At 34.6% G+C, this 21,965-nt stretch overlaps 1 protein-coding gene and 1 long non-coding RNA gene across 4 annotated transcripts in view; one reads left to right on the top strand and one right to left on the bottom strand.

Annotated features, from left to right (window-relative positions):
- The window catches only part of LOC123611459 (U2 snRNP associated SURP domain containing), a 55,474-nt gene extending 34,647 nt beyond the window's left edge, over window positions 1–20,827 (top strand). For all 3 annotated transcript variants that reach the window (XM_045503395.1, XM_045503394.1, XM_045503396.1), the window contains 8 exons: window positions 2,999–3,155; window positions 3,881–3,976; window positions 4,669–4,735; window positions 7,542–7,701; window positions 10,630–10,740; window positions 13,265–13,383; window positions 15,279–15,455; window positions 16,635–20,827. In XM_045503395.1, the coding sequence (XP_045359351.1) occupies window positions 2,999–3,155; window positions 3,881–3,976; window positions 4,669–4,735; window positions 7,542–7,701; window positions 10,630–10,740; window positions 13,265–13,383; window positions 15,279–15,455; window positions 16,635–16,773 (1,026 nt within the window). In that variant the 3' untranslated portion in view covers window positions 16,774–20,827. The remainder of the gene's footprint in view (window positions 1–2,998; window positions 3,156–3,880; window positions 3,977–4,668; window positions 4,736–7,541; window positions 7,702–10,629; window positions 10,741–13,264; window positions 13,384–15,278; window positions 15,456–16,634) is intronic.
- On the bottom strand, window positions 9,297–9,696 carry LOC123611461. Its single transcript, XR_006718682.1, has 2 exons — window positions 9,597–9,696; window positions 9,297–9,363 (listed from the first exon to the last, which is right to left on the bottom strand). It is a non-coding gene; the product is annotated as an uncharacterized LOC123611461 (long non-coding RNA).
- Window positions 20,828–21,965: the final 1,138 nt, after the last annotated feature.

The raw sequence follows: 21,965 nt of genomic DNA, 5'->3' as shown, positions 1-21,965 counted from the left end.
CTTTGTAGGTATCTTGAAATTTGGGATCGTCCTACCTCTGTCTTGTTCTTATTTTATTTGGCTGTTTGAGGTCTTTTGTGGTTCCATACAAATTTTAGGATTATTTGTTCTAGTTCTATGAAAAATGCTATTGGTTATTTTGATAGGGATTGCATTGAATCCATAGACTGCTTTGGGTAGTATGGATATTTTAACAATATTAATTCTTCCAGTCCGTGAGTATGGAATATCTTTTCATTGGTTTTTGTCATCTTTGGTTTTTTCCATCAGTTTTTATAGATTCCAGAATATAAGTATTTTACCTCCTTGGTTAAATTTATTCCTAGGTAGTTTTTGCTTTTGGTGCAGTTGTAATTGGGAATGTTTTTGTAAGCGCTCTTTCTACTACTTTGTAATTAGTGTATAGACATGTAACAGATTTCTGTATATTTTATATCCTACAACTTTACTGCATTCATTTATTCTAATAGTTTTTTTGGTGGAGTCTTTAAGGTTTTCTATGTATAGTATTGTGTCATCTGCAAATAGTTTTATTTTTCCCTACCTATTGAGATGCCTTTTATTTCTTACCTCATTGCTGTGGCTAGGACTTCCAGTGCTATGTTGAATAGAAGTGTTGAGAGTGAACATCCTTGTCTTATTCCTGTTCTTAGAGGAAAAGCTTTCAGTTTTTCACTATTGAGTATGATGTTAGCCTGTGGGTTTTCATATATGTCCTTCATTATGTTAAGGTATGTTCCCTCTAAAACCCACTTTGCTGAGTTTTTATCACGAATGAATATAGTATTTTGTTAGATGCTTCTTCTGCCCCCGCTGAGATGATCATGTGGTTTTTGTCCTTTTTTGAATGTGATGTATCACATTGATTGATGAGTGTTGAACAACCCTGACATCCCAGGAGTAAATCCCACTTGATTATGGTAATGATTGTTTTAATGTATTGTTGGATTTGGTTTGCTAATATTTTGTTGAGGTTTTTTGCATCTGTGTTCAACAGGGATATTGGCCTGTAGTTTTCTTTTTTTAATGTCTTTATCTGATTTTGGTGTCAGAATAATGCTGGTCTTACAGAATGAATTTGAAAGTTTTCCTTCTTCTATTTTTTGGGATAGTTTGAGAAGAATAGGTTTTGACTCTTTTAAATTTTTTTTTTTTTTTCAACGTTTATTTATTTTTGGGACAGAGAGAGACAGAGCACGAACGGGGGAGGGGCAGAGAGAGAGGGAGACACAGAATCGGAAACAGGCTCCAGGCTCTGAGCCATCAGCCCAGAGCCTGACGCGGGGCTCGAACTCACGGGCTGCGAGATCGTGACTGGCTGAAGTCGGACGCTTAACCGACTGCGCCACCCAGGTGCCCCTTGACTCTTTTAATTGTTTGGTAGAATTCACCTGGAAAGCCATCTGGTCCTGGATTTTAATTTGGATTTTTATTTTGATTACTGATTCCAGTTTTGGAGATTGAATGTTTTTGGGAAGTTATCCATTTCTTCTATGTTGTTCGGTTTGTTGGCATATGATTTTTTCATACTATTTTCTTATAATTCTTTGTATTTCTGGGGTATTGGTTGTTATTTCTCCTTCATTTTTATTTTATTTATTTGAATCTTCTTTTTTCTAGATGAGTCTGGCTAAAGGTTTATCAATTTTATTTATCTTCAAAGAACCAGCACTTGGTTTCATTGATTTTTAAAAAAATTTTTTTTTTAGTTTCTATTTTGTTTGTGTCTGCTCATCTGTTTTAGTCCTACTAGCTTTGGCCTTTGTTCTTCTTTTTTTAATTCCTTTACATGTAAGGTTAGAGTGTTTATTTGATATTTTTCTTGTTTCTTGAGGTAGGCCTATATTGATATAAACTTCCCTCTTAGAACTGCTTTTGCTATGTCCCAAAGATTTTGGACTTGTTCTTTTTTTTTTTTTTTCCATTTTCTTTGTCTCCATGTAGTTTTTGATTTCTGATGACTTTTTTAAAATGCTTATTTATTTATTTTGAAAGAGAGAAACCACAGGGAGGGGCAGAAAGAGAGAGAGAGAGAGAGAGAGAGAGAGGGAGAATCCCAAGTGGGCTCCATGCTGTCAGCGCAGAGCCCAATGTGGGGTTTGATATCATGAACCATGAGATCATGACCTGAGCCAAAATCAATAGTTAGACGCTTAACTGAGCCACCTAGGTGCCCCTGATCACTTTTTTTTTTTTTTTAATTTGATGACATGAAAAGACACATGATGCATTAGTTGAAAAAAGGAATAAAGCAATATATATTGCATGATTTAATTTTATTAAACTAAAGTAGCTATATAAGTAAATATGTACATGAAGAGATGCACCACAATGGTAGCAGATTCTGTTCATCACGATTCTGTTGCTTTTCACCTCATCATTGTTTCATGAATCCTTTGTCTTCATTTCTACCATCCTCATCCAGTTATCTTTTCACTTTCATTCCTATGAGATTCTAATTAGCCCCCCTGTTCCAAGCACATGGTCCTCGTTTCAGTTTCTTAAGTATACGTTTCCTTCTACCATAAACCTTTGTAAATATTCTTGCCTCTCTCTGAAACATCTCCTGTTTACCTGAGATCCTTCAGATGTCAATTTAAGACTCAGTATCTTTGAGTCTTCTCAGACCGCTTTAGGTGAAACCTACTTATACATTTGAATAGTATGATATGCCTCTTTGTTGTAGCAGTCATTATAGTCACAGTTCTTTGAATATTGTGATTTTATGATTGCCTGCTTCCTCCTACCCCCTGGTCTCCCAGAAAATTCTAGTAAGACCTATTACATGAGGGACCAAAGGAACAAACTTGTTTTTGTTTATTATTGTATCCTCAGTGCCTTACATGGTACCTGGCATCAAGAAATACTTGGTAGATATTTCTTAAATAATGAAAGAATGACTGCTTCTTTGTCAGACAGGAGGATGAAGTATATCCTAGTTATAGCAATATGACTTTAGTAAAGGAAAATGTTACAGCAAGTGTGTATGTTTCTGTAGGATGTACCAGATGACCTCGATGGTGCCCCCATTGAGGAAGAGCTTGATGGTGCACCTCTAGAAGATGTGGATGGAATTCCTATTGATGCTACTCCCATTGATGATCTTGACGGAGTCCCTATAAAGAGTCTTGATGATGATCTTGATGGAGTGCCTTGTAAGTTCAAATTTCAAACTGATGAGCTAATAAGTTTGATTCCAAAACTCTTTAATTTCCACACATGTGGATATGGAAAAAGTTTAAGGTATCAGTCTTTAATTTGTCTTTTATTTTTGACTTTTCAAAATTCAAATACCCAGTAATACATTTGACTCTGCCAAGAAAAAGGTTTTCTTTCTAGTCACATATCTTTATTGGGATAGCCTCGTATAAGTTAAGTTTCTCTTTTTGTCTTAATTGTCATGAAAACTATAGGCACAATCTTGTTCTCAGTTATACTCATAATCCTAAGATGCCTTGTTTTGTCAGTTCTGTTTTTATTCATAATTTATGGGTTCATGTTTCTTAGATGCCTGAAGTCACTTTTGGCCATAGGATGTATACAGAATCTGTAGTATGTTTGAATTGCATGAAAATATTAAGCAGTATAAGAATTGTATAGTTTAAATAGTGATTAGGTAAAGACCTTAAAGATTTTTTTACTGCCCCAACTTCTCCATTTGCTTGAAATCATAATAACTTGTATATTTTGTATTGATGTATTTGTGTTTAAACATCGGACCTCAGGTGTAGAGAATTAGATTAGTCATAATCCTTGTTCTTGACACTAGCATTATTAGTCCATGTGTGGCCTTATTTTACTTTTTAATAATAGAATGAATACCCGTGAACTCTTTAAGTCATCTAGTAGTAGGGGTTAATGGCTTATTCTTCCTCATTAGTGGATGCAACTGAAGACTCCAAGAAGAATGAGCCCATATTTAAAGTTGCCCCATCAAAATGGGAAGCTGTAGATGAATCTGAATTAGAAGCACAGGGTGAGTAAAAGTACAATAAATATTAAGCTTTAGAAAATTGAGTACTTAAAATCAATTATTGGTGTGTGTGTGTGTGTATGTTTTCTTTTTATGTTTTACAACATTTCGACTTTAAGACCCGGAGTTACTATATTTTATGTCTAGTGGCTAAGTTTTCATTATGGTTGTTGTTACAATTTTCGTACATCTTTCAGTTTGGATGCTTTGTGAGTAATCAAAGAAATCACTAATACCTTTCAGGGTAAGGCATTTCAGTAGAAAATGTAGATGGAAGTTACACCTATTTGGAAATCTACTTAGAGGTCAGTTTCAGAGAAACCAGGCTTTGATCCTCCCATAATGCTTGACTTTTTAGATGCAGTTTAGACCTGCCTTTCATACTTACTTGGATTCGTGTCCTTAAGTACTTATAATATGTAATTGTTAATATTTGTAGGTTCTAATGAATAAATCTTAACCATTCAGCACACAAATAAAAACGATAACATTATTTGTCACTTCATGAATTTGAATAAAATTATAGCATAGGTGTGAGGAAAGAAATATAGCACATAGAAATGGTTTTCAAAGAAGAGATAATTGGCAGATAATTTCTGTAATATAAACTTTGAATTCTAGAGCTGGGCTTCTACTATACTACTGCAAAATGCTAATTTACCTTAATGGAATTACATCCTTTTCCTTCCCTTTAGCTGTAACAACTTCTAAATGGGAGTTATTTGACCAGCATGAAGAATCAGAAGAAGAAGAAAATCAAAAGTAAGAATCTAAGTTTTGAACTTACTCAGTTTCTTATTATATATAAGCTCCCTTTTTCATTAAGAGGTATGCTTGAAATAATAGTGAAGAGGAAAACTTCACTCTTTAAAACCTTGTTGGGAGGATAATTTTTGTTCTTCATTGTTTTTCCAGTGAATAAAGAGCTTTTGGTTTCTGGTCTGATGTACCTCGTTTCACTTTGCTTCTGAGTTGATTTTTCAATGCTAGGTTTATATATTCTCACTTGGTAGTTATTAAATGGTCAACTGCATTTATTTCAAATCTTTGTCATGAAATACTGTTTTGGCTTTGCAGAAAGTGATTTTTAAAATGTGAATGGGAAATTATGCTGCTTTTTATTTGGATTGTACATTGCTAAGAAAAGCAGTGCATTATGGCTATTCTGTTATGTTATTTAAATGTAAACAGGGGTGCCTGGGTGGCTTATTTGGTTAAAAGTTCCACTCTTGGTTTTGGCTCAGGTCGTGATCTCACTGTCCTGAGATCAAACCCCAAGTCCTGTGTTGGCTCTGAACTGGGTGTGGAGCCTGCTTGGGATTCTCTTCTTTTCTCTCTGCCCCTCCCCTGGTTGCATGAGCTTTCTCGTTCTCTCTCTTAAAATAAATAAACATAAAAAAAAAAATGTAAACATCTCAGAAGAACTAAGAATGAATTAAAAAAAAGCTTTCCTTTAACATGTAGAGAAATTATAATTTCAAAGTTTGCTTTTTCGTAATCACCTCAAGATTGTTTTTGCATACTGAATGCGATGATAGGAATCTTGCTCCCAGATTCTCCAGCAAGTTTGTATTGGTAGATTTTAGGTAGAACCTGACAGCTTTTTAAATCATTGCAAAGGAAATTAATTTTTTTTAAATAGAACAGATGACCTCAAGAACACAAAGCAGAGGTTTCTGCTTAAAAAAACAAAAAAGAAAGAAAAAATCTTTGTTCTTTTATCCTTCTCAAATGGAAGAGTGAACAAAGGGAAAAAGTCCCTTTTGTGTCCCAGCACAGTTTGGGCATTGTATGGATTCAGTAAATGGATATTAGTAGCATTTAGATTGGTGTTAAAGAAATGTGATTGTGGGAACACAGTTTGATATACTGAGGAAAACTTCGCATCAGTGATGTCTTTCCAGAAACATTGGTGTGATCAGAACAAGTCAGCAATGATGATGATGGAATATTAACAAAATATAGATGTGGTTTGCTGATGGAAATACCTCTCCAAGGCTGTTGAAGAATACAGGAATTGGGATAGTCCAGTTTGCTTTAAAATAGTGCTTTAACCTTTTTAATGTCTACAGTACCACATTATTAACATCTCTGACTATTGTAGCATCACTGGCTTAAAATACATGTGTTAATTCATGAGATAATTAATTTAGGGGAAAGGGAGGGTATAAAAGGCCATTGCAGAACTCAAATGTTTCTTCAGTTTGTTTTGTTTCTATAGGTATTAACTTTTTTTGTGTAAATTTGATATTAGTGTTAATGTTTGGATTATGACTGCATTTCAGTGTTGAAAGTAAAGTAATCAGTGAAAATAGAGTCAGTAGAATACAGTGAGGCATGGATCACTGGAAATGTAATTTTTATTTTCCTTAAGAGCTCTAAATAAATCACGGTAACATAAAAATAACTTTATGGAAGTATAAAGCAAGGCAAAGATAATTTTCACATACAACTTTCTGGTCCTTGAAATTTTTTTATGGCTCACTACTGCTCTCTAGTGGCTGAATCCAAAATGCTTTTTTGAAACTAGTAATTATTTTTTATGGCAGAAAAGTGATTAAAAAAATACATAGCACTACTCTTTGTAGAGAACTTCCAAATAGTAATTTAATTTCATTTATGATGAATTCTGTATGGTTTTATAGACTTGAATTTCCATTTCTTTAAAAGAATAAGTCCTGGTTACCTAGAACTGGTAACTAAGAGCTAAAATCAAAACCAGTTAGAATGGACTGCTCAGGGACTGCAAAATTAAAATAGAAATCATAAAATAAATATGTATCTTAAATTATGAAGTATAACTTATTTTAAAAGTAAATAATATGGTTAATGTTTGGTATCTAGTCATCTAGATCCTTTCTCTATATATAGAAAACATATAAACAAGACCAACTTTACAATAGTTGCTTGCCTCTTTGCACTGTATTGCTCTGGAAGGATAGGAGAATTTTTCCTCTTTGTATCCTTACCATGGTAGTCCCTTAGTTTTTCATTTTCTTCTTATCTGACATAGATTCTAACAGTATAATTTTCAGAATCAACTATGATATTGAGTACTAATATGTGATAATATTTAAAATTTACACATTTATTCCTGGGATTGTGTACTAATCAGATAAGGTCTTTACCTACTACCTTGTTTCTTAGTTAACTATGTATGACACAGGCTGATGTATTTTATAGTGTATAGGCTCTGCTGAATAAAGGGTAAACATTTGGCCTTTTTAACATGAAGTGTTCTGAAATCACTCTGAACTGGAAAGTATGAGGAATCATTGATTATTCATTTGACTTAACACTGCAAGGAAAGTTGTAGAATGTTGTAGATAACATAGAAGTTGTTTTTAAATGATTATGTTGAAGCTCAAACTTTTTATGTGGAAGAAACAGAAGAGTTTTATAGAATTGTCTATTTGATAAAATATTTTATAAAAACGTTTTAGTGATGAATTGTCCTGTTTTGTTAACACTATTTACAGACTAAGACTGAAAAATAAAAAAAGCCAAACTGTAAAATGTAACATTTTTTTCTGTCTTGACATACGATATATTCTGCTTATTTCCAAAGTCAAGAAGAAGAAAGTGAGGATGAAGAAGATACTCAGAGTTCCAAATCAGAAGAACATCATTTGTACTCTAATCCAATCAAAGAAGAAATGACGGAGTCTAAGTTTTCTAAGTACTCTGAAATGAGTGAGGAAAAACGAGCTAAACTTCGTGAAATTGAGGTCAGTATTTCAGTGAAGTTGAAACTATTTCACTGGCCGCCTTTCACTTTTCCACTGACCTAGGCTCCCTCTTGGCATCATTCCTTTGGTCATTTACTCGGTGCCTAGAAACCTTCATAACAGCTGACTTCCTACAGACCTCTTAGTTCAAGCATTTCTTCTCTCCTGCTATCCTTTTCTTACACTTGTGCATTTGCTTACTTCTCCCTATTTATCTCTCTCGTTATTTTACATGTACTGTGGTGTGTGTTTTATTTTGTTTTAGCTTGCTTGTTTAATGTTTCTAGTCCCTACTAGGTGCTGGTTTACATGAGGGGAAAGAACCATGTCTGTTGTCTGTTCATCATCATAAATCCAGTGCCTGGCACATGGGAGATCTTTTGAAGATATTGATTACACTGGCATTATAAAATTATTACATTTGAGTGAACATAGTATGTAACGAGGAAAAGTGAGCTATTTTCTGGTACCTTTAGGTTACATCTGCATTTTATTTCAGTGGGGAGAGTAGACATTAAGTGAGACTTAGCAGTAAGAAGGGGGAAAAACTTATGGGAATGAGTCCAAACTATCTCAACCTGACTTTTCCCTCCCTCAGTCCCCTGTCCTTTTTAATGCCTTTTTTTTTTTTTTTTTAATTACCAAAAGGAGACCTATCAGAGGGAAGGGTATTGTAATGGGAACCTTCCTTATTCCTTGTTTCAAGGTGATGAAACATTCCCAGTAGTAAATGTTAGTGTAGCAGTCAGTCCAGAGTCTCAGAAGTATATCTGAGAGTGTATTTTAATACTTTGTCCATTGATTTAACAGTATTTTGGATGTCTGCTATGTATCAGCACTGTTCCTCTTACTAATTTATAATTCCCACCATAGTAATTACCTTATTTCCAGTTCTCTAATCACTGTTGGGCTGGTACAAGTTTTTGCCCCACTCTTTCTCAGATATCATTAAGCCAAAGTAACTGTTAACAGGGAAAGTATTTCATTTTAACCTTACACAGAATCAGTATACTGTCTGTAATAAGTGAAGAGGGGGGATTTTCAGAGTTAACGTGTTGGATATATTTTTTTATATACAATCTTTACCAATTAAAAAAAATTATTTCTTTTACTCAGGGGATGGTGGGGAGCTCAAGCAGGGGAGAGACAGAGGAAGGGAGAGAATCCCAAGCAGGCACTGCACTGTCATTGTGGAGCCCAGTGTGGGGCTTGAACTCATGAACTGTGAGCCGAAATGAAGAGTTGGGTGTTTAACCAATTGAGTCAGCTAGGGCGCCCTTGTTGTCAAATTTTTTAGGGGACTATATCAGTGACCTCACTCCACCTGTGGTTTCTTTTTTCCAAGTTGCACATGCCCCTTCTTAACTCTCAGAACTCCTCCCAAACTTACTGAACTCTGCCTTTCTGGAGTTAAATAAAAATATATTTTCTTGATAATGAAGTTATACCGTTTAAATGCCAAAACAGACTACTGGATAGTTTTAAGATGTTCTATTTACCCTGATAGAAAAAGGGCAAAAATTGGGGAATTTATGAGAAATGTTCATGAAGTCAAAAATAGTGAAAATAATACTTTGAATGGAAGAAAGTTTTTGTAGTTTGTTCCCATTCTATGGGAAAGCCTCATAATATTTATAGTAGTGTTTAGTTCATTTAAAGGACCTATCAGGGGCGCCTGGGTGGCGCAGTCGGTTAAGCGTCCGACTTCAGCCAGGTCACGATCTCGCGGTCCGTGAGTTCGAGCCCCGCGTCGGGCTCTGGGCTGATGGCTCAGAGCCTGGAGCCTGTTTCCGATTCTGTGTCTCCCTCTCTCTCTGCCCCTCCCCCGTTCATGCTCTGTCTCTCTCTGTCCCAAAAATGAATAAACGTTGAAAAAAAAAAAAAATTTAAAGGACCTATCAGTGCTCAGTAAAATAGGTTAAGATGTTTGCATATACAATAATCCTGTCAGGCCAGAGTGTTTTCTTCCCCTCTTCGGATGACATAGGGTGGGCAGGTTTGACGCTGCAACCGGTGGATCCATGTGCTTTCCAGTTCCACCTCCAACAGCCTGAGTCCTCATGTATTTCATCTTACTTGTTCTCCCTTCGTTTAATAAGGTTATATATAGATATCTTTATGTAATAAAACATTTTTATATATGTGTACATACAAATATATATGTGTTACTGTATAACTGTATTAACATAATTAAAGTGTGGAATATATATTATACATACACACAATGCTGTATTGGATGTTTTATACAAATGGTTTTCTGCTTGTGTATAAATTACAAGAAATGGAAGTGTTTCTGATTTTTTTTATTAGTACATATTCTTACTATCTTAAGTATATTCTGATATGATTTAACCTTTCCTTGATGTCTTGGTATTCAGTGATTACATTGTACTATAAATAGAGTGAAACATTCAAATTCTGTAGTTCTGTGTTTGGTCCTACATGAACTGTAAAGAATGCTTTAAAAAAAATATCTTGTGTCCTGCTGGCTGTCATATCTTGTTGGAAGTATGCTTGCCTGTATAGCACCCTTGCCTCTCACATTTGGGGAGCCAGATAGCAAATTCATTATCGTTGTGTTGAGATAATAAGTTCTTCTAAGATAATAAGGTTCTTAAGGGTCTGAACTATATATAGTTCATGGTTTTTGAGTCCTCTCATGTGGCTGTGCAGAGAGCCTGTGGGCCCATGCCTGATTGCTTGAATCCTGCATGGTTGGGCTTGTCTGCCAAATGGTCTTCAGATAAGGGAGCTTTATGTTGATGTTATATTTTGACTGAGTCCCAATCAGATATTGCTTTGCTGTGCTTATATTTTTCCTTTTTACACATTTATTTCAAAGAAAAAAGGAATTTTTTAAAGGACCAAAGCACTGCTTGAAAGCTATAATGATGAAAAGATTTATTTTTAAAATGTCTTATTTCACAGCTCAAAGTTATGAAGTTTCAGGATGAATTGGAATCTGGAAAAAGACCTAAAAAACCAGGCCAGAGCTTTCAGGAGCAAGTAGAACACTACAGAGATAAACTTCTTCAACGAGTAAGGAATAAGTGTACTCAGTAATGCGTATTTTCTGAAGTAATTTGTTTGACTACCTAGAATTTTGGTATATTAGTACACTAAAGGAAAAGTATATCTCAAATTATATCCTTTGATGTGCAAATGCTGAATACTGGTAGGCAGGAACATTAGAAATTTGATGTTTTGCAATCATTTCAACTTGGGAAAGGGTCTGAAAGCAATAGCGCACCATTTTATTCTGGATATACTACCTGTGGACTAGAAATTCCATGCTTTCAAAGCTGGAAGACCTTATATGAAGTGCCAACATTTGTGACAGTAAAACACCAACAACCCCCTGAGAAGTGGCACAGAGATAAAGATGGACTTAGAATTTGGGACGTTCATTTAGGACTCCTTTTCCATTGTTTACAAAGAAGGACACCAAGGGGTAACATACTTCATTGGTGAACTCGAGTACATAAAAAAATTGTGGCGATATACAGAGAATTTAGAACAAGAAAGCCCATTTGTTAATTGTTGAAAGAACCCAGGAATTTTATTGGGACTGCTATTAAGTTTTACCTTGATTGTCATTGTAGAAAAGACTATATAGAGAGAAAGAAAAGAAAAGGCTAGACTAGAACACTAGAACTTAGACTCACTAAAGCTGTTAATGGTGTAGAACCAGTGAGAGGAGCAGCACTATGGTAAAGTAGCTTCAGTGCCACACAGACCTGTGCACTCCTGGGGCCGCCTTTTGCTGTGTGCTCCCAGGCAAGTCCCGGAGGCCTGCTTTTCTCTGTGAAACTAGGTTGATAGTCCCAATTTTGCAGGACTGTGAGATAATCGCTGCTTTTTAAATTGGATTTTAATTACTTTTTTTATTGGATTCACTTGTTCAAAATATTTTAAGTATTTCAATCAGGAAAATATATCCTACAGATTACCAGATGAAGACAGTGTCCTCAGCATCACTATCTATCTATCTATCTATCTGTCTATTTATTCATTTTCTAATTTTTAAAAATCTTTATTTTTGAGAGAGAGAGAGAGACAGAGTGCAGGTGGGGGAGGAACAGAGAGCGAGAGAGAGAGAGACAGAATCCAAAGCAGGCTCCAGGTCTGGGCTGTCAACACAGAGCCCGACGTGGGGCTCGAACCCATGAACTGTGAGTTCATGATCTGAGCTGAAGGTGGATGCTTTACCAACTGAGCCACCCAGGCGCCCCCTCAGCATCACTTTTTAAATCTGTACTCTAGTTGTATTTCAAAAAAAGAAAAATGAGATTTTTAAAAAGATGTATCTGTACCCCAAGAGTCCCTGTGGAGTTGGTGGCAGGGATTTGATCTGCATTTAAGACTATACTTTGAGATACTCACTGGTCCTGATGGTAGTAATACCTATATTACCATTTTACTCTCTGCATTCTATGATTGTAATTGGAGAGAAGGATGTGTTTCTTCAAGGTATATACTGAGGGTCAGCAGACTCATCACCTCATCATAAATCAGCTTGTTGGAACACATCCATGCCCCTTCAAGCTTTTGGACTATCATGACAGAGTTGAATACTTGGGACAGAGATCCTGTGTGGCCCATAGAGCAGAAAATACTTACTCTATGACTCTTTGTAGAAAATGTTTGCAACATCTGGTATAGGCATTTTATCAGTTACCAGGTAGCTTTCTTGATGCATACAAATCATAGAGAGATTCAATGCCTGGTAATGAAGACCTAAGTTGGCTTTGTCGGTTCATTGTTTGTAGCCACTCCCTTAATTATTTTATCAACAGAAGTCATAATTTCAAGTGAGAAGTGGCAGTAGTAGCAGTGGGGATAAGCAGATAGGTCATCTTTCTGGTTTATATAAAGTCATATAGTCATTTTGTACTTGTAGAAGTTAGGATTTAAAATTTCCAATACAAATGGTACTTGTTACTAATTAAGATTTTCTGATGGATGATTATTGTGAATAGCTATATTTCCTTTTAAGCCTTTTGCTTGGAAAGAGCTCTCCTTTGATTAAATCAACTTGCTGTAGGAATGCTGCTGACTATTGTAGTCTAAGATAGAAAGGCCAGTCTCTTACCTTTTTCCTTGTTTTTTTTTGTTTTGTTTTTTTTTTTAAGTGGAGGGACAGAGGGAGTAGTTAAGAGCACTGGCTGTAGAGCTTAGACTCAGATCCTGACTTCTCCATCCATTATGACTATGAGCATGGTACTTAACCTTTCTGAGTGTCATTTTTCATCTTTAGAATGAGGGTAATAGCAAATTTCTATTTTCTGTTTTGAAGTGTTACATGAAATGGTATATGGCAAGTTGTTTAGCAATTGGTCTGTGGTAGGAATTCAACCGTTTAGCTGCTGTCACTGGTATTAGTATTTTCACTCAGTGTAAGAAGAAATGACTACTTTTCCTGGAAGAGTAGGTATTTTTTAAAAAATGGCATTGTACCTTCAGTAGTTATTTTAAAAAGTGGTTAAAATATTGTTGCATAAATGAGATTAACCCAGATTGGTATTTTTTAATGACTATTCTTTCTTTAAAAAAAATAAAACAGGAGAAAGAGAAAGAATTAGAAAGAGAACGAGAAAGAGATAAAAAGGATAAAGAAAAATTGGAATCTCGATCCAAAGACAAGAAGGAGAAAGATGAATGTACTCCAACAAGGAAAGAAAGGTATAACATTTCTCACTCAGTTCCTATGCTGGTTTCAAGTTTTGAAATGGTGTTTCATTTTGTAATGTTTTCATCACCGATGCCAACAAACTAGAAAAGTATTTTTTCATGATAAATGTGTTTGGCTCCTGCCTGCAGGAGGCGGAATTAGCTGAGAAATGGGGCAGTTAGCTGGCACTTGGCTTAGCTAACTGGGACATCATCCCTCTACGTGGGTCGTATGGTACCTTAGCCTTAGTTAAGTGCAAGAATTCAGTTACCGTATTAGGTATCAGACCTAAGGCTTAAATAACTAAACAGCTTGCTATATCTTGCTTGTTGTCTCTGGTATAAGCATTTCTTCTGAGTTGAGGCTGCTGCCTTTGAAAACTTGAATCTCCCAATCCTGTCTAAAAGGAGTTTGTGTACATGGACCATAGGGACTTGCTCCTCATTTTAAGTCTTCATTCTAATCAAAATCACTTCTCTTTTAGTTTTTATTTTACTTTCAGTTCCTAAATGTCTCATTTAATAGAGAAAATTGCTTTAGTAACAGAACTGAGATTTTCCTAATAAAAACCAAGTGAATGTAAATTTAAAAAATTCTGGCTTACTCTACAGATAGTTACAAATAACATAGGTATACTAATTGGTTAAATGCTAAATTTACCATTTGTTTGTCTTGTATTTATTTTTTTGATACATTTTTTGATTCATAGAAAAGTTGCAAGGATAGTATAAAGAATTCCCAGATATCCTTCACGCACACTCTCCAAATGTTGAAATATTTCTACTTTTGCTTTATTTTTTTTCCCCTTCCTTTCCCCTCCTCCCAACCATTTAAGAGTAACTTTCTGGGGTTCCTGGATGGCTCAGTCGGTTGAGCATCCGACTTTGGCTCAGGTCATGATCTTGCGGCTTGTGAGTTCGAGCCCCACATCCGTCTCTGTGCTGACAGCTCAGAGCCTGGAGCCTGCTTTGGATTCTGTGTCTCCCTCTCTCTGCCCCTTCCCCAGCTCATGCTCTGTCTCTGTCTCTCTGTCTCTCTCTCTCAAAAATAAATTAACATTAAAAAAAAAAAAAAAAGTAACTTGCCAACATGATGCCCCATTTTCTTATATAACCACAATAAGTTTCAAGATTGGAGAACTAACATTTAATGATCTCATGGTTTGTGGGTTCAAGCCCTGCTCAGAATAAATAAACTTTAAAAATGAATGAATGAATAAATAAGTAAAGTGTTTAAAAAACACCTCATCAGAGACCTTAATGAAATTTTATCCATTGTTCCAGTGTCTCATAGAAAAAGACAATTGAACTTAGTTGAGTTCAGTATTTGTTTTGATCAACCTATATTTAATTAATTTATAATTTTATTTAAATCCACGCTAATTAACATATAGTGCAATAATGGTTTCAGGAGCAGAATTTAGTGATTCATCACTTATATCTAACACCCAGGGTTCATCCCAACAAGTGCCCTCCTTAATGCTCATCACCCATTTTAGCCCATCCGCCCCCACCTCCCCTCTAGCAACCCTCATTTCTCTGTATTTAAGAGTCTCTTATGATTTTCCTCCCTCTCTGTTTTTATCTTGTTTTTCCTTCCTTTCCCCAATGTTCATCTGTTTTGTTTCTTAAATTCCACATGAGTGAAATCACATGACATTTATCTTTCTCTGACTGACTTACTTTGCTTAGCATAATACACCCTAGTTCCATCCATGTTGATGAACCTATCTTTAAGATATTCTTTATAAAGGGCTTTGAATGTTGTTGGAAAATAACATTAATAAGGTTAAGTGAAAATAAAGTTAGTATAAACTGATAGGAATAAATCGCTAATTCAGTAGAAGGAAAATGAATACTTGATCCTTTGTTCACTTATGTAATGTTTTGGGGGCTTTGTTCCATAGGAAGAGGCGACACAGCACATCCCCTAGCCCATCTCGAAGTAGCAGTGGTAGACGAGTGAAATCCCCTTCACCCAAATCGGAGCGATCAGAGCGTTCAGAAAGATCTCATAAAGAGAGTTCACGGTCCAGGTCATCTCACAAAGATTCTCCTAGAGATGTTAGCAAAAAGGCCAAAAGGTAAATGCGGTTAATTTTTTGGTAATATTTCAAATGCCGGTTTCCTTGTCATTTTACCAGCTTTTGAAAATAATTTGGCTGGCAGCCATTTTTTTAAAGGGTGTTAGAAAACCAGAGAAGTATACTTTCATTTTAGATTATTCCTTCCCACCTCCCCACCCCAGTCTCATAATGACTTAAAGCATAAGAAGGCTTCCAACAAGTAAAGACCAGCCAAGAATTTTAAACATTACATCCAGTGTTCTCTGTGGACTAGGGGTAGCTGCTTTACTTTTCATTTTGTTCTTCAGTTTCTATAGAATATTCTTTGATTTTGTCAAGGCTGAAAGAAAAATACATTACCCCCTTCCTCCTGCCCCTGCGTCTTATTAGCAAGTTCTTGGGTAGAGACTTGTGGAATTAAATACCATTCTTCAGTGTGTAGTTTTAGTGTGTTACATACTTCTTTTCCTTGTAGTTCTAGAAAAATGGTTAAGAAAGAAGAAGAAAAATGGTTCATTTGGTGTTACATAGTGGAATTTTCCTGTGAACTAAAACTGCTTTATGTCCTAAAACTTTATTATTGTAACCATTTTTAGTAAATTCTTTATAAAAGAGATATGTTTCTCCTTTTCTAAGTGGTACTTGCATATATATATACATATAAAGTATATTTATTAGTTTTGGTAATCTTCATGAACTGCGCGTACAGAATTATGGTGTCTTAAATGATTTCCTTAACGATATGCAGTAGTTGGTGCTTTTCCTTCAAGAAGATAGGCTGCAGAGCTGCTATGCTTTAAAAATTGTGTGAATGATTTTAGATGCCATTTTGAACTTTATCTTGTAGATTTAGAGGTTCAGACTTTGGGGGTATATTAGTAACCTGGGGAGCTTGTTAAAAATGCAAATTCCCAGTCCTTACCTCTTGGGATTTTGATTAAATAGAACAGTGGTGGGGCTCAAGATTTTGTCTTCGTAAGCAAGCGCACCACTGATAATCATGGGTGCTGCACACCGGAGGTGCAAACTTGTGTGTATGTGTGTTTCTGTAAAGTAGGCAAAGTGTAAATTTGGGAAGTTTACAAGCTGTTTTATTTCTGACTTTGTGCTCTGTTAAAGATCATTTTAGGTAATTGAAGGACGGTCCATTTTGATCACATGAGTACTTTGATAAATTGTTTTCATTTGTTTCCACAGATCACCATCTGGTTCCAGGACACCTAAAAGGTCTAGGCGATCACGGTCTAGATCCCCTAAAAAGTCAGGGAAGAAATCCAGATCTCAGTCCCGATCTCCACACAGGTCTCATAAAAAGTCAAAGAAAAACAAACACTGACATAAATCTTTAAGATGCTGTCACTTATTGGAAATGCAATTTTGTTTTGTGCCTGAATGGTCTGTTTTTTTAAAAAAAACAAAAACAAAAAATCAAATGAAAGAGCATTCCTGGATTTTTTGTTTATTTGTTTGTGAATGCATGTGTAAACTCATGAGTAACTACATCTGTAGACCTGTCATTGTTTTATATTGTATAAATTACTTTCATTGTGGCTGTTTCTCAAGATGAAATTTTTATTGTGCTAATGAATTTCATCAGAAATGTGTATAATGGATCTGCTGGCAGTAGTAGTATTTTGTTTTAGGATGTTGTGACTTAGCAAAAATAATACAGATGTCTTCCCCCCTTTTGTAGCTTTGACAATTTGAATTAGATTTCAAATAAAATCTGAACAGAAAACTATAATGTTGTTTTTTTGCCCCATTGGTGACATCAAGTCCCTTAAAGTCCTACTGAGTTTAGCACTTCTGTTGTGTTTCTTATACTTAATGCACTTTATAAGCTCCATTGTTCAAGTAGCTAAAGTTTTATATTTACTAAGACGACTATGAAAATTAAGGGACCTGAGACTCCTATTTGGTAGGCTTGCCAACCAACTTCGATGAGGTTATCTTGGATAATACTAGTACCCAGAGATCAAAAGACTAGGTAAAGGTGGCATGGTCTTTTTTGTTAATGGAATGCCTGGCTACAATATTTTTTCTTTTTTCAAAGAAGCAATACGATTTCAGTATACTCAGCCTATGTCCTGAGCAACTACTTATTTTTAGGGGAAAATTAAATCTCCATCTTTTGACTCATCTTCTATCATGAAAGAAGTTTATTTATAAAAGAAATTTTCTAACAAGAGTTGGCCGTAGAAGTTTTTTGTATAATAAATGCCCTTTTATATAGCCCTCTGTAGATTACCTTTCAAATGCTTGTATTCATGTATTTCTACAAAGTTCTGTTTAAAGCACCTTAGTTTTTTGTTTTGTTTTTTTAAGAATTGAATTTTAGGTTTAGCTTTAGGTAATACTTAAAAGTAAAATAGTTTTCAGGAAACTTAACATCCAATAGCTTGTAAATTCATTGTGCAAAGTTGATTTAAGCAATTTGCAGAGTTAAAATCTATATACAATGGGAATAATTGCTGCAGTATGAGGAAGAAATAAGGAAACTTGTGTAATGTTGATCATAATATTGCTATAAATATATAATAAAGGGTTATGTAGACTTGAACTGACACTACTACAATTTGTGAATTTTTCAGTTTTTTATTTAGACACTTTATGCAGTGGTTTGATATTTTCCCTCCTTCATAGAGTAGAAAACTGTTCTAATAATGGATTGTTTTGAGTTAGATTTTAAAACTGTATTTTCCAGTTGTTTTACTTACTGTTGCCTAGTTATAAAATAAGCTATACCAATGGTTTGAGGAGTAGGTATATTAGCTGAGCAGTGAGGTATGCTGTTTCCAAACTGGGCAACCTTAAAATACAGCTTTAGAAAAGAGCCAATCAGATTGTTTTACTTAATGGTTCTTGTCAACATGCAATATTGCTTGAAAGTTACTCCCTTACTGTTCACTCTTTTGTTTGTCCATAATGTTAGGGAATGTTAATTCCTAAATGTTGCTCAGAATAATTAAACATGAACATTTGGTGCTGGTTTTTAAAAACCTACAAATATAGCCATTTTAAAAGCAACACATTTTTTTCTCCTCTGTTCATTGCCTGGGAGAAGGGAAATTTATATATTGCTTTTTTCTGCAAATATAACAATAATGTTGAGTTGCTAGTGATTTGGGCATTCCATTATTAGTTGGTATCTAGTATAGTTTTATAAGTAATTGGTCAGGTTATGATTTTCCCAGCCAAGTTACAAGGAGTGTTTATTTTTTTCTCTTTAAAAAAAAAAAAAATACCCTGGGGAAGGAGGAGTGAGTAGAAATTGTTACGTCAGTTTTGGGTGCTTATTTGTAGTAGTTTTCCTACTGCAATGGAAGTTTGCAGTCCCTTTAATTTGGATCCAGATACAGCAAATATTCTTTTGGGTGTGTTGGGGGAGGGGATTGCTTAGGCTTGATAGAATATGTATTCTGTAAGTTTGCTAAATGTGTGTATTAGATGGGATTGGATTTTTTTTTCCTGGAATTGCAAATGGTATTGTTACATAGGTTATTTCCAATTTTACTTAATGAGAAAATATCTAGAGTAAGCCTGTTTAATTCTTCATTTCTATGAAAGTTTAATAGGATCATAAATTGGTAAATTCTTAGCGGGGGAGATAGTTTACCATTTTTTAAATAGCATATTATTCATCTGTTTCCTATCTAAAGAACACTCTTCATTAGACAGCAAAATTTCCACAGGTTTGTAGGGTGGCTTTCTATACAAGTTGCAGGAAATACACTGTTCCTGCTCTGTAATAGATGGTTATGATGCTCTGTCATAGCTACAAGTAAGAGTTACCTACTCTTTTTATAAAGAAGATCCTACTCTTCTTATAAAGGCTTAATCTCTTTACCTTCGATCCTAATAACATTTATACACGGGGATTTCTTACCAGTTTAATACCATTTAATCTCCTTCTCCTACCCTGAGAGAAAACACACAAATAAATGGTGGTCTGTTTCTTACCAAAGAGAGACCTATGATTGAAAAGGATCATGTTTGTGAATCTTTTCTTTGACATTGTATTTCCTTATTACCATTAGCAAGCATATGGGCATTTCTAAACTATAAATGTTGAGAAGTTAGAGATTAAAGACTAAAACAACAAAAAGCTCTTTTATGATGCTTAGAATGTTTTTGGCTTTTCTGCTAAAGTTTGCAGAGATTACGCTGACCTAATTTTTCTTTGTTACAGACCATTCGTGAGCTAACCCTGAGATTTTTATCCCAATTAAAGTATCCCAATTAAAGCAATGACTTTGCTTGTGACTTCTGTATTTTATCCCCAAAATTTAATATTCTTGAAAATATTTTTAAGAAGTTCCAATCGATTTAAGTATATTAGACATGTTCTCTACACATTTGCCTTCATGATCATATAGATTGTGAAAAGTTTTATGGCCATAATAGTCTATCATTATGATTATTAAAAAATGAGAGCAAATAAATCGCTGTATTGCCAAAGTGACCTCGGCTATTCTGATGACCACATCAGTGTGATTTCTTCAACAGAGAAGGTTGTTTTAAAAATAAATAGTAACGCTATTCTAAGACTGTACATTTACAAAATAAGAGCTTTTTTTCTTTGTTGTTTTCCTCTTTCACTTTAATGGAAAAACTAATTACAGGAAATTCAGCACAGATACTAATGAAGACACTAGTACAAGTTTAAAAGAACACGTGACTAAAAACTCACAAAGTGCTTGATTTCTTCATATTTCACATGTAGATTTTAGGCAAATTTTAGGGGGTATTTCATTTCTTGTCATTTTGCTTTTTTTCTTTATTTTTGTTGTCAGCTTCCCAGGACTCAGAAAATACACAAATACAAATCCCAGGGGAAGTGTTGTGATGCTAGACTAAAAGGTGGGAATGTGCTGCTGTTCAGAGTGAGCCATGTTCCATTGTTGAAAATTCAACGCCTCAGTGTTTATTCAGTACCACCTCATGGAGCTTCAGTGTAAATGGGTTATGTGTATAACTGATTATTTATATAGTTTTGTAGATCTATAGATAAAATGCCCTCATTCATTTTCACATGTAATTGTGCTTGGAATATTTGTTTTATCCTTTTACTTCAACAGGCTCTTGTACGTTACATCTCTGCTGATTTGAAATATCAGGAAAGACAATTTTTCAGGAATGAGAATAATCTAGTTGAAATCAGCTCAGCTGAAATATTTTATAGCAAGACCTTTTCTTTTGGGTGAACTGATTCCATAATTTAGTTACTCTTGATGTAAGGATTAAGTTTATTGTGGAGCTGCTTTCCAGACTGTCACTTTATAGTTTTTCTACATAAAGATTATATAGTTGCAAAGGTTGTGGAATTTCCCTTTGTTGTTGTTTTTTGACTTTTAATTACTTTAATAAAAAAACATTGTTTTCATAGCAAACTTTAGCCTGTTCATGTAATTTTCTCCATGTAGTTTTTCTAATGCAAGCTCACTAAACCATAGCTGGTTTTCAGCAGCTTTCTTTCAAGTGAAATAAGTGATGTGTCACATTTATCAGTTGTAGCTAAAATGTTACATCTTACATGTTTAAACTATAATAAAATATTTTTATGATAGATGATTCTCTTGATTAGGAAATTTTATTGTTCCCCTTGCTTTGAAGAGTTATTTTGTTCATTTTATTTCACGGGGGGAAAGGTTTCAAACATACAAAATTGTAGAATGAACATCCCAAGTATCACCTTGTTAGTATGTATCTCTGACTGAATGTTTTGTTTTTAAAACAACGTAGTCACAATATCATTAGTACACTAAAAATAATCCATTGGTTTCTTTTAAGACTTAAAAATGTTTTAATTGTGGTAAAATATAACAAAATTTACCATCTTAACTATTTTTAGGTGTATAATCCAGTTGTGTTCAGTGTATTCACATTGTGCAAGCAGTCTCCATAACTTCATTTTACAAAATTGAAAATTGAACAATTAACTCCTCATGTCCTCCTCATCCCCTATTTTCTTTTTATTTCTGGGAGTATCACTGACTACTCCAGATACCTCAAATAAGTGGAATCATACAGTATTTGTCTTTCTGTGACTGGCATAATTCACTTAGTATAATGTCCTCAAGGTTCATCCATGTGGTAGCTTGTGCATTGGTTCTTTTTTTAAAACCTACTTTTTCTTTAAAGTTTCTCTGTTTCCTTACAGAATTTGAAAAGGATTTTCCCCAAATGGCACATTAGCATTTTCTATTTTGAGTAAAAACTTCAAAAGAAAACAAGTAATACCAAGTATATATGCCAGCTATTTCCATATCACTTTCTTTACCATTTTTACCACTTTTTGTGCTGTGTTCTCTTTAATGGTTATGTATAATTTCACATCAACATTTCATAGCATGGGGTACAAAGTATGCTTTCAAAGCAAGCCATGTGATTTTGAAATTGTAGTGTATTAATAGTAATTACCATACTCAAATGCTTTTTTTTTTTTTTTTTTTTTCTTACTGCCTGCTGAAAAGGAAACTAAAACTTTGGCATGTAGTAAATGCAGTTTTTGGATTGGATATTCATTTG

The sequence above is a fragment of the Leopardus geoffroyi genome, chromosome C2 (assembly GCF_018350155.1).
Source record: "Leopardus geoffroyi isolate Oge1 chromosome C2, O.geoffroyi_Oge1_pat1.0, whole genome shotgun sequence".
In the NCBI taxonomy this organism is placed as follows: domain Eukaryota; kingdom Metazoa; phylum Chordata; class Mammalia; order Carnivora; family Felidae; genus Leopardus; species Leopardus geoffroyi.
Note: the sequence above shows the minus strand (reverse complement) of the source record. Positions and strands in the feature narration are given on the sequence as shown.